General features: G+C 55.5%; 2 protein-coding genes and 1 long non-coding RNA gene across 52 annotated transcripts in view; 2 read left to right on the plus strand and 1 right to left on the minus strand.

The window, feature by feature from the left end:
• KLHDC8A (kelch domain containing 8A) overlaps nucleotides 1-2,773 on the plus strand; it is a 9,562-nt gene extending 6,789 nt beyond the window's left edge. The window contains exons 3-6 of the mRNA XM_050984956.1: nucleotides 333-504; nucleotides 1,094-1,308; nucleotides 2,257-2,358; nucleotides 2,555-2,773. Of these exons, the coding sequence (XP_050840913.1) occupies nucleotides 333-504; nucleotides 1,094-1,308; nucleotides 2,257-2,358; nucleotides 2,555-2,748 (683 nt within the window). The 3' untranslated portion in view covers nucleotides 2,749-2,773. The remainder of the gene's footprint in view (nucleotides 1-332; nucleotides 505-1,093; nucleotides 1,309-2,256; nucleotides 2,359-2,554) is intronic.
• Nucleotides 2,658-4,985, minus strand: LOC127060819 (uncharacterized). 50 transcript variants are annotated; one of them, XM_050985387.1, is made up of 7 exons: nucleotides 3,993-4,985; nucleotides 3,703-3,747; nucleotides 3,501-3,517; nucleotides 3,395-3,439; nucleotides 3,193-3,209; nucleotides 2,947-3,008; nucleotides 2,658-2,759 (listed from the first exon to the last, which is right to left on the minus strand). In XM_050985387.1, exons 1-7 carry the CDS (start codon nucleotides 4,538-4,540, stop codon nucleotides 2,756-2,758), a joined length of 738 nt encoding a protein of 245 aa, XP_050841344.1. In that variant the 5' UTR covers nucleotides 4,541-4,985; the 3' UTR covers nucleotides 2,658-2,755. The 50 variants fall into 50 exon arrangements, 26 of the variants coding, with proteins under 26 accessions (XP_050841344.1, XP_050841345.1, XP_050841355.1 ...); XM_050985388.1 differs by lacking the exon at nucleotides 3,193-3,209 and adding an exon at nucleotides 3,255-3,271; XM_050985398.1 differs by lacking the exons at nucleotides 2,947-3,008; nucleotides 3,193-3,209; nucleotides 3,501-3,517 and adding exons at nucleotides 3,070-3,086; nucleotides 3,563-3,641; nucleotides 3,887-3,931 and having other exon boundaries at nucleotides 3,703-3,764; nucleotides 3,993-4,283.
• LOC127060824 (uncharacterized) lies at nucleotides 4,362-7,310 on the plus strand. Its single transcript, XR_007780202.1, has 2 exons — nucleotides 4,362-4,417; nucleotides 4,998-7,310. It is a non-coding gene; the product is annotated as an uncharacterized LOC127060824 (long non-coding RNA).
• Nucleotides 7,311-11,590: the final 4,280 nt, after the last annotated feature.

The following is an 11,590-nucleotide window of genomic DNA, read 5'->3' on the forward strand; positions in this document are numbered from 1 at the left end:
GCAGCGGGGATGGATTTCTGGAGTTTCCTACAATAATTTATTGGGATTTTGGGGGGTTTTGCCCCATCCAGATTGCAGGGCGTTCACAGCAGGGGGGGGATGGATTTCTGGAATTTCCTACAATAATTTATTGGGATTTTGGGGTTTTTTTGCCCCATCCAGATTACAGGGTGTGTGCAGCAGGGATGGATTTCTGGAGTTTCCTACAATAATTTATTGGGATTTTGTTTTTTTTTGACCCATCCAGATTACAGGGTGTGTGCAGCAGGGATGGATTTCTGGAGTTTCCTACAATAATTTATTGGGATTTTGGTTTTTTTTGACCCATCCAGATTACAGGGTGTACGCAGCGGGCGGGATGGGCTCGGACCTGCGGCCCCACAACTTCCTGCAGCACTATGACGTGCTCAAGGACATCTGGGTGTCCCTGGCTGCCATGCCCACCCCCCGCTACGCGGCCACGTCCATCCTGAGGGGCACCAAGATCTACGTGCTGGGTAAGGAGCAGCCCTGCCTCCTCCTCTCTTCCTTCTCCTTCCTTCTCCATCCTTTCTCCTTCTTCCCTTTCCTTTTGCTTCCTTTCTCTTCTTTTTTTCTTCCTTTTTTCCTTCTTTTTTCCTTCCTTCTCTTCCTTTTCTTCCTTTCCCTTCATTTTGCTCCTTCTCCTTCCTTCTCCTTCACTTTTTTCCTTTTGCTTCCTTTTGCATCCTTTGTCCTTCCTCCAACTCCCCCGCCATTTTACATTCCCTCTTTCTCCACCTTCCAACTGCTCCCATTTCAATTCCCCCTCCTTTCCAATTCCCTTACTCCCGTTTCAACTTCTGTCTCCATTTCAACTCCCTCCCTTCCTCCTTTCCAATTCCCTCGTCCAATCCCTCTCCATTTCAATCCCTCTCCATTGCAACCTCCTCCCAACTCTCTCTCCATTTCAATTCCCTCTCCTCCTCCTTCCAATTCCCTCCTTTCCAATTCCCTCTCCAATTCCTTCTCTCTCCATTTCCATTCCCTCCTTCCCACTCCCTCTCCTTTCCAACTCCCCTCTCCAATTCCCTCTTTCCCAATTCCCTCCTTCCCAATTCCCTCTCCTTCCCAGGGGAAGGCAATCCAAGTACGCCGTCAACGCCTTCGAGGTTTTTGACACGGACACGCTCTCCTGGACCAGGTTCCCCAACATTCCCACCAAGAGAGCCTTCTCCAGCTTCGTTCCCACCGAGGGGAAGCTCTTCAGCCTCGGGGGGCTGCGCCAGGGCCGGCTCTACCGGCAGCCCAAGTTCATGAGGACCGTGGACGTCTTCGACCTGGAGCAAGGTGGGAGCTGGGCCAGCCATGGACCTTCCTGAGGGGTTTGGGGACACAGGGATGGGTTTGGGGACACAGGGCTGGGTTTGAGGACACAGGGGTGGGTTTGGGGTTTGGGGACACAGGGCTGAGTTTGTGGTTTGGGGACACAGGGATGGGTTTGGGGACACAGGGCTGGGTTTGGGGCACACAGGGATGGGTTTGGGGACACAGGGGGTGGTTTTGGGGACACAGGGATGGGTTTGGGGTTTGGGGACACAGGGATGGGTTTGGGGACACAGGGGTGGGTTTGGGGTTTGGAGACACACACGGATGGGTTTGGGGTTTGGGGACACAGGGATGGGTTTGGGGACACAGGGCTGGGTTTGGGGTTTGGGGACACAGGGATGGGTTTGGGGACACAGGGCTGGGTTTGGGGTTTGGGGACACAGGGCTGGGTTTGGGGACACGGGGTGGGTTTGGGGTTTGAGGACACAGGGCTGGGTTTGGGGTTTGGGGACACACAGGGCTGGGTTTGTGGTTTGGGGACACAGGGATGGTTTGGGGACACAGGGCTGGGTTTGGGGCACACAGGGCTGGGTTTGGGGTTTGGGGACACAGGGGTGGGTTTGGGGTTTGGGGACACACGGGGCTGAGTTTGGGGTTTGGGGACACACGGGGCTGGGTTTGGGGCTCTGCCATCCTTGCCGAGCACTGAGCTCCCATCTGCTGCCTCCTGGAGCTCAGCTTAGAGGACGATTTCCAGTCGGAATTACTGAGTGCAATGGGAAAACCCCGCTGCCATGGGAGCTGGATCCAAGAGTGGGATAACCGGGGCCAAACCCCACCCATTCCATGGGGTTTTACCACCCCAAGGTGCAGCAGCCAAAGTGCCCTTTCAGAGCCAGGGGCTCAGAGGGGTGGATGCCACTCCAGGAGTGGCTGATCCCACAAACCCAGCGTGTCCTGTCCTTCCAGGGGGGTGGATGAAGATGGAGCGCTCCTGCTACCTGAAGAAAAGGCGAGCAGACTTCGTGGCCGGCTACCTGCGAGGCAGAGTTGTGGTGGCTGGGGGCCTGGGTGAGGCTCTGGGACTGTGGGAACCCTTTAAAAAGCTGTTGGAATTGCTGTCATCCCCCAAAAAAGGAGAAATCCCGACCCTGGCTGGTGGGAGGGAGCAGGGAAAAGAAACCCCTGAGGGGATGGGGTAGAGAGCAGCCAAGAGAAACTCGGTGGTGCTTCCCAGATCATCCAGCGCTTCCTTTTGTGCTTCCAGGGAATCAGCCGACCGTGCTGGAGTCGGCAGAGGCTTTCCACCCCGAGAAGAACAAGTGGGAGAGCCTCCCCCCCATGCCCACCCCGCGCTGCGCCTGCTCCAGCATCGTGCTGAGGGACTGCCTGCTGGCCGTGGGGGGCGTCAGCCAGGGGCTCAGCACGGCCGTGGAGGCTCTGTGCCTCTCTGACTCCTGATCCGAGCTCACCTGAGGGGGGATCCCACCTGGAACAGGGCCCTGTGCCTCTCTGGCTCCTGATCCGAGCTCACCTGGAGGGAGGATCCCACCTGGAACAGGTCCCTGTGCCTCTCTGATTCCTGATCTGAGCTCACCTGGAGGAGAACCCCACCTGGAACAGGGCCCTGTGCATCTCTAATTCCTGATCCCAGCCCACCTGAGGGAGGATCCCACCTGGAACAGGGCCCTGTGCCTCTCTGACTCCTGATCCGAGCCCACCTGAGGGGGATCCCACCTGGAACAGGGCCCTGTGCCTCTCTGATTCCTGATCCGAGCCCACCTGAGGGAGGATCCCACCTGGAACAGGCCCCTGTGCCTCTCTGGTTCCTGATCCGAGCCCACCTGAGGGGGATCCCACCTGGAACAGGGCCCTGTGCCTCTCTGACTCCTGATCTGAGCCCACCTGGAGGAGGATCCCGCCTGGAACAGGTCCCTGTGCCTCTCTGATTCCTGATCTGAGCCCACCTGGAGGAGGATCCCGCCTGGAACAGGTCCCTGTGCCTCTCTGATTCCTGATCTGAGCCTACCTGGAGGAGAATCCCACCTGGAACAGGGCCCTGTGCCTCTCTGATTCCTGATCCAAGCCCACCTGAGGGGGATCCCACCTGGAACAGGGCCCTGTGCCTCTCTGACTCCTGATCCGAGCCCACCTGAGGGGGATCCCACCTGGAACAGGGCCCTGTGCCTCTCTGATTCCTGATCCGAGCCCACCTGAGGGAGGATCCCACCTGGAACAGGGCCCTGTGCCTCTCTGATTCCTGATCCGAGCTCACCTGAGGGAGGATCCCACCTGGAACAGGGCCCTGTGCCTCTCTGACTCCTGATCCGAGCTCACCTGGAGGAGGATCCCGCCTGGAACAGGCCCCTGTGCCTCTCTGACTCCTGATCCGAGCCCACCTGAGGGGAATCCCACCTGGAACAGGTCCCTGTGCCTCTCTGACTCCTGATCCGAGCCCACCTGGAGGAGAATCCCACCTGGAACAGGGCCCTGTGCCTCTCTGATTCCTGATCCGAGACCACCTGAGGGGGATCCCACCTGGAACAGGGCCCTGTGCCTCTCTGATTCCTGATCCGAGACCACCTGAGGGGGATCCCACCTGGAACAGGGCCCTGTGCCTCTCTGACTCCTGATCCGAGCTCACCTGAGGGGGATCCCACCTGGAACAGGTCCCTGTGCCTTTCTGACTCCGGACTGGATCCCACCTGGAGGAGGATCCCACCTGGAACAGGTCCCTGTGCCTCTCTGGTTCCCGACTGGATCCCCCCTGGAACAGGTCCCTGCCCTGGCTGTCCCCAGCAGTGACATTGGGGACAGTGCTGGCAGCTCCAGGACTGGGACAGCGCCATCCAGCTGCTCCAGGGGTCTGGTAGCGCCTCCAGAACCACATCCAGGGATTCTGCTGCCTCCTTTCCTGGCACTGCTGTCCATGAGGAACCCCCACACTGGCCAGGGGTTTGTCCCCTCCTGTCACTGTCACAGCTCCATGGGGACATCCAGCTGGAGGAGCTGCTCCCCACAGCTCCATGGGGGACAAACTGCTCCCCACATCTCCATGGGGGTGGAACTGCTCCTCACATCTCCATGGGGACACCCAGACAGAGGAACTGCTCCCCACAGCTCCATGGGGGTGCAACTGCTCCCCACATCTCCATGGGGTAGGAATTTCTCCCCACATCTCCACGAGGACACCCAGCTGGAGGAATTGCTCCCCAGAGCTCCATGGGGGTGCAACTGCTCCCCAGAGCTTCATGGGAAAGGAATTTCTCCCCACATCTCCATGGGGACATCAGCTGGAGGAGCTGCTCCCCACATCTCCATGGGGACACCCAGCCACAGGAACTGCTCCCCACATCTCCATGGGGTGGAAGTGCTCCTCAGAGCTCCATGGGGTAGGAATTTTTCCCCACATCTCCACGAGGACACCCAGCCGGAGGAGCTGCTCCCCAGAGCTCCATGGGGACACCCAGCCACAGGAACTGTTCCCCACATCTCCATGGGGACACCCAGATGGAGGAGCTGCTCCCCACATCTCCATGGGGTAGGAATTGCTCCCCACATCTCCATGGGGGTGGAACTGCTCCCCACATCTCCATGGGGACACCCAGCCAGAGGAACTGCTCCCCACATCTCCATGGGGTAGGAATTTCTCCCCACATCTCCATGGGGGTGGAACTGCTCCCCACATCTCCATGGGGACACCCAGCCAGAGGAACTGCTCCCCACATCTCCATGGGGTAGGAATTTCTCCCCACATCTCCACGAGGACACCCAGCTGGAGGAGCTGCTCCTCACATCTCCATGGGGACACCCAGCCAGAGGAACTGCTCCCCAGAGCTCCATTGGGACACCCAGCCAGAGGAACTGCTCCCCAGAGCTCCATTGGGACACCCAGCCACAGGAACTGCTCCCCAGAGCTCCATGGGGCCACCCAGCCAGAGGAATTTCTCCCCACATCTCCATGGGGACACCCAGCCACAGGAACTGCTCCCCAGAGCTCCATGGGGACACCGAGCCACAGGAACTGCTCCTCACATCTCCATGGGGACACCCAGCCACAGGAACTGCTCCCCAGAGCTCCATCGGGACACCCAGCCACAGGAACTGCTCCTCACATCTCCATGGGGACACCCAGCCACAGGAACTGCTCCTCACATCTCCATGGGGACACCCAGCCACAGGAACTGCTCCTCACATCTCCATGGGGTAGGAATTTCTCCCCACAGCTCCATGGGGACACCCAGCTGGAGGAGCTGCTCCCGACAGCTCCTGCCCACATGAAGGACTCCGGAGATCCCTGTGTGGGAATTGAGTCCCTGCACCATCCTGGTCACAGGTGACACCTTGGGAGGAGCTGGGGCTCTCCAGAGGGGTCACTGGTGGCTCAGGGGGCACAGTGGTGGTGTCCTCCTCCATCCTGGGATCTGCGAGTGCTTCCCTACAGATTTTTCTCCCAGAGGAAACTCCAAACCTGCAGCAGGATCTGGGATCACTCTCTGCCTTCCCAGCCGGGCTCCTCCTGCCATCCCGTGGCTGTTCCTCGGGATTCCGGCAGGAGCTGGAGCCTGGGGCTGCTCCCGAGGGTGAATTCTGCTCTGACCCCTCACTGCTGGCACGGGACTGGCACAGGACTGGCACAGGACTGGCACAGCCGGGTGCCAGGCGGGGGTGGCCTCATCCCTGCCCTCCCCTGGGATGCTCCTGCTGGGAAATGGGACCCAACAGGACAAACCTCCCCGGGTTTGGCACAGCAGGGCAGTGCCCTCCCTCCAGGTGCCGGAGGTGTGACCCCAGCCCAGTTCGGGTGGGTCGGGCGGTCCCGGCCGTGCCTGCAGGGCGGGTTTGGGGATTGCAGCGGGTTTGGGTGCTTTGGTTCGGGCTGGGTCTCTCCCCAGAGCTGTGAACAGCAGATGGCATCGCTGGGCCGAGCGATGCAGCGGCACCTCCGGCAGCCCTCCCGCTGTCCCCGGCTGCCCTGGCCGGGTGGCGCTGGACCAGGGCGGCTCTAAAATCCCATTTCAGGTGCTGCAAGATCCAACAAATAATGTGGATGTTGCGCCTCTCCTCCAGTATTTTATTCCCGTAGAAACCCCCCCCCCCCCAGGAGCCCAAACACCCACCAGGAGCTGGGACAGGGCTGGATTTGGGTCCAAAGGGTCTCTGATGCTGCTGCCTGGGAAATGTCTCTGGAACTGGGTCTTGCTGCAGCTCCCTGAGCTCTGCAGTGAATCCCTTGGGATGAGAGGGCCCCAGAGCTCCTTTCCCTGGAAAAATGTTGGGTTGGTCACCAGCCAGCTCCTCCTGGCCCTGGGGGGGTGCAGGATGCCCTGGGCCTGTCCCTCTGCCCCCAAAACCCCCGGGACCCCTCACCCTCCGTGCCTGCTCCTTTATCCCAACCCAGCCGAGCCTTTGGAGTTTTCCAGCCACAAAAAAATCCCGGAGCGGCCCCGGCCGTGTCCTTGCCTGAACTCCCCACGCTCGGAGTTGACTGAGAGGCTTTTCAGCCCCGGTGGCTGCTCCAGCACAGAGGCTGAGGGCTGAGCTGGCCCTGCTGCCAAAAATCATCATTTATGATCCCCGAGCAGACTTGGTCTGCACAAACAGGAAACTTCCTCAAGGAACAGCCTCCAAAGGATCCGGTGGTGGAGCAGAATAATTCCTGCACCTTGCCATGGGCTCGGGACACGCGGCTGGGCTGGCCCTGGCTGGTGGGGACAATATTTTTGGGGGTCAGTTTGTGGGGACAGCTCCCCAAAGGAGCCCAGCGCGGGGTTGTGTGAGCGCTGCTCCAGCTGCAGCCGGGAATTCCGCTCTGGAGAGCTGGGAATTGAGCTCTGGGATCACCTCTGTCACTGCCATCCTCATCCCTGGGATGTCCCCAACCCGCTGGGGCCACCAGCAGCAGAGTCACCCCTGGCTGCTCCCATTCCCAGGGAATCTACCGGCGTTGGAGCGGATGTGGAGTCACCATCCTGAGACACAGACACTTCCTGCCCACTAAATAAAAGCTCCAGCTTTTTTGGGTTTTTTTTTTTTTTTTTTTGTGGGTTTTTGTGGTTTTTTACTGAATTTTTTGGGGTTTTTTTTGAGGGGAATTTTTCTTATTTTTTCCTCCAAACGCCTCGGGGTTTCTGCAGCCCCACGTGCTGTGACAGCCCCAGTGCCTGAGAGGGTGACAGGGACACCTGGGGGGTGGATTTGTGGTAAAGGAAGCCTTGGAGGGATGGTTTGGTGGGAAAATTGGGATGGATGGATGGATGGATGGATGGATGGATGGATGGATGGATGGATGGATGGATGGATGGATGGATGGATGATGGATAGATGGACGGATGGATGATGTATGGACAGATGGATGATGGATGGACAGACAGATGGAACCCCCAGCTGCACTCCTGGGGCGGCCTCTGCTGCTCTCATCACTCCTGGAAGGCCATAAATGACTTTTCCAAAGGCTCCCTTGGTGCTGATGAGTTTCCCTTATCCTGCAGACGGATGGCGAGGATCAGAGCAGTCCAGGATCCGAGCAGCCCAGGGTCAGAGCAGTCCAGGATCAGAGCAGTCCAGGATCAGAACAGTCCAGGATCAGAGTAGTCCAGGATCAGAACAGCCCAGGGTCAGAGCAGCCCAGGTCAGAGCAGTCCAGGATCAGAGCAGTCCAGGATCAGAGCAGTCCAGGATCAGAGCAGCCCAGGATCAGAGCAGTCCAGGATCCGAGCAGTCCAGGATCCGAGCAGTCCAGGATCCGAGCAGTCCGGGTCAGAGCAGTCCAGGGTCAGAGCAGTCCAGGGTCAGAGCAGTCCAGCATCAGAGCAGTCCAGGATCAGAGCAGTCCAGGATCCGAGCAGTCCAGGGTCGAGCAGTCCAGGGTCAGAGCAGTCCAGGGTCAGAGCAGTCCAGGATCAGAGCAGTCCAGGGTCAGAGCAGTCCAGGATCAGAGCAGTCGAGGGTCAGAGCAGTCCAGGATCAGAGCAGCCCAGGATCAGAGCAGTCCAGGATCAGAGCAGTCCAGGATCAGAGCAGTCCAGGATCAGAGCAGCCCAGGATCAGAGCAGCCCAGGATCAGAGCAGTCCAGCATCAGAGCAGCCCAGGATCAGAGCAGTCCAGGATCAGAGCAGTCCAGGATCAGAGCAGTCCAGGGTCAGAGCAGTCCAGGATCAGAGCAGTCCAGGATCCGAGCAGTCCAGGATCAGAGCAGTCCAGGATCAGAACAGCCCAGGATCAGAGCAGTCCCGGCTCTCTCCGCGGGTTTCAGAGGCAAAATGCGTTTCACACCTGCCGGAGCACCCCGGCAGCAGGTGAGGAATGCCGGGGCTCAGCGCCTCCAACGAGCGTTAAACTTTTGGTTGTCTCTGGCATTTTAATGACTCTCCCTTTCCCCGTGGGAGGTCTCCCTGCCCCCAGAGAATCTCTTTCGTGATGTTTATTCCTTTCCCAGTCCACAAACACAGCTTGTGCCCACCCAATCCCGAGGCAGAGCCGCAGGTTTTGGCCGGGATGTGGAAGTTTCCAGAGCCGGGATAACGCTGTAGAATTTATTTTAATGTCATCAATTAATGAATACAAATTTCGGAGCCTGCAAGCAGACGGAGCTCTGGCCCTGACCGAGCACCAAGCTGAGCTCGGAGCAGGTTTCCCTGACGCGGAGCCAAATTCCTGACTGGATTTCAGGTTGGGGTTAGTGGACACCCAAGCTCGGTTTGGGATTTCCAGGGGAATTTCGGTGGATTTCCCCAGCGGAGAAAGCGGCGGGTGCTGCCACAATGCAGGATCCTTATCAGCGGATTCCAGCGGGCCCCGCAGCCCTTGGCATTTCCATGAAAATGGGAAAGGCTTCCTGAGCCGCTCTGGAACAAACATCCCCCGGCCTCCCTCCCTCCCACGGCAGCGCAGAATCCTTGGGAGGAATTTATCCGCTGGGAACAGAAACTCCCGCGGGGCTGCGCGGCGGGGAAAGCTCGGGAAAAGCATCCCGAGAAATCCACCGGGATCCAGACACGGGGCTGGGGAGATCCGGTTAAAAACGGGAGAACACTCCCGGTACCAAAGTGATTCCAGCATTTATTCTAAAATAAATAAAGTCCCAAAGCAAGGGGTGCTAAAAGTGATTTCAGCATTTATTCTAAAAAGTGAATGGCACAAAGCAAGGGGTGCTAAAGTGATTTCAACATTTATTATAATAAAAGAAAGGTCCAAAGTAAGGGGTGCTAAAGTGATTCCAGCATTTATTACGATAAAATAAAAGACAAAAGCAAGGGTACTAAAGTGATTTCAGCATTTATTATAAAAAAGAGAAAGGCCCAAATCAAGAGGTACTAAAGTGATTTCAGGATTTATTTATTTATTTTATTTACTAAAAGGGATTTCAGCATTTCTTACAATAAAAGAAAGGCCCAAGCAGGGGTACTAAAGTGATTTCAGCATTTATTATTAAAAAAAATAAAGGCCCAAAGTAAGGGGTACTGAAGTGATTCCAGCATTTATTACAATAAAATAAAGGACGAAAGCAAGGGGTACTAAAGTGATTCCAGCATTTATTCTAAAAAATAAAAGTCCCAAAGCAAGGGGTGCTAAAGTGATTCCAGCATTTATTATAATTAAAAGAAAGTCCCAAAGCAAGGGGTGCTAAAGTGATTTCAACATTTATTATAATAAAAGAAAGTCCAAAGTAAGGGTGCTAAAGTGATTCCAGCATTTATTACGATAAAATAAAAGACAAAGCAAGGGGTACTAAAGTGATTTCAGCATTTATTATAAAAAAGAGAAAGGCCCAAATCAAGAGGTACTAAAAGTGATTTCAGGATTTATTTATTTATTTTATTTACTAAAAGTGATTTCAGCATTTCTTACAATAAAATAAAGGCCCAGAGCAAGGGGCACTAAAGTGATTTCAGCATTTATTATAAAAAAAATAAAGGCCCAAAGTAAGGGTACTAAAGAGATTCCAGCATTTATTACAATAAAATAAAGGACGAAAGCAAGGGGTACTAAAAGTGATTTCAGAATTTATTCTAAAAAATGAAAGTTCCAAAGTAAGGGGTACTAAAGTGATTTCAACATTTATTATAATTAAAAGAAAGTCCCAAAGCAAGGGTGCTAAAGTGATTCCAGCATTTATTTATTTATTTATTTACTAAAAGGGATTTCCAGCATTTATTACAATCAAAGAAAGGCCCAAGCAGGGGTACTGAAGTCATTCCAGGATTTATTATAAAAAAATAAAGGCTCAAAGTAAAGGATGCTAACGTGATTTCAGGATTTATTTATTTATTTTATTTATTAAAAGTGATTCCAGCATTTATTCCAACAGAAGGAAGGCCCAGAGAGGGCCGGGCCGGGCAGAGCGCTCCCGCCGAGACGGGCAGTCATTCTCATAACCACCTTTAACCCCTTTTACAATATAATAACCCAGCTGACAGCACGTGCTGAGCAATTATCAACTATTCTACGATAATTTCTAACCTATTTTTAACAGCGACAGCGACATTTCCCCCTCCGGCCGGGGCAATCTCTTGGCTGGCCGCAGCCAGGGAGGTTTGAGCCGTGCCCGGACAGGATCCTGTTTGCTTTGAGGCTGAAATTGCGGCACTCGGGTTCAGCTCAGCTCCTCCCCGCCGGGTTTATCTTCCCCGTGGCCCTTGGAAACGGCTCCCGTGGCTGCTCTGTAAATAATTCATGACCACAATTCATTAGCGCCGCTCATTAGCGCCGCTCTTTATCGCAGCCCATTATCGCAGTTCGTTATCGCGATTGAGGCAGCCCGGGATCGCCTTCGGATGTCCCGGGATGATTTTGGAATGAGCAGAGGGATTTGTGCCTGGTTTGTTGAGGTGGGAAGGAGGAGCCCGGAGCTGCTCATCCCTGCCAGGAACCGAGGTGGCCGGAAAAATCAGTGACAGCGGCAGGAGAAGGGACATGGGTGTCTTCATTGTACCAAAATGGCATTTGGGGTGTGTGGGACATTGCTGGGACAGGTGACAGCAACAGGGAGTGGCCCAATGGTACCAAAATCACATTTGGGGTGTGTGGGACCAAGCTGGGACAGGTGACAGCCATGGAGAGTGGCCCAAATCTCCCAAAATGACATTTGGTGTGTGTGGGACATTGCTGGGACAGGTGACAGCCACGGAGAGTGGCCCAATGGTATAAAAATGACATTTAATGTGTGTGGGACTGTGCTGGTACCTGTCACAGCCATGGAGAGTGGCCCAGTGGTACCAAAATGACATTTAATGTGTGTGGGACAGTGCTGGGACAGGTGACAGCCATGGGGAGTGGCCCAGTGGTACCAAAATGACATTT

Source organism: Serinus canaria, chromosome 26 (assembly GCF_022539315.1).
Source record: "Serinus canaria isolate serCan28SL12 chromosome 26, serCan2020, whole genome shotgun sequence".
NCBI lineage: Eukaryota > Metazoa > Chordata > Aves > Passeriformes > Fringillidae > Serinus > Serinus canaria.

Coding starts and splice junctions, on each gene's coding strand:
- LOC127060819 (XM_050985383.1), bottom strand. CDS start 4,540: ATGAAGCTCTGGGGAGCAGTTGCACCCCCATGGAGCTCTGGGGAGCAA. Junction 3,748..3,992: donor CAGGTGGGATCCTCCTCCAG/GTGGGATCCAGT, acceptor ATTCTCCTCCAG/GTGGGCTCGGATCAGGAGTC.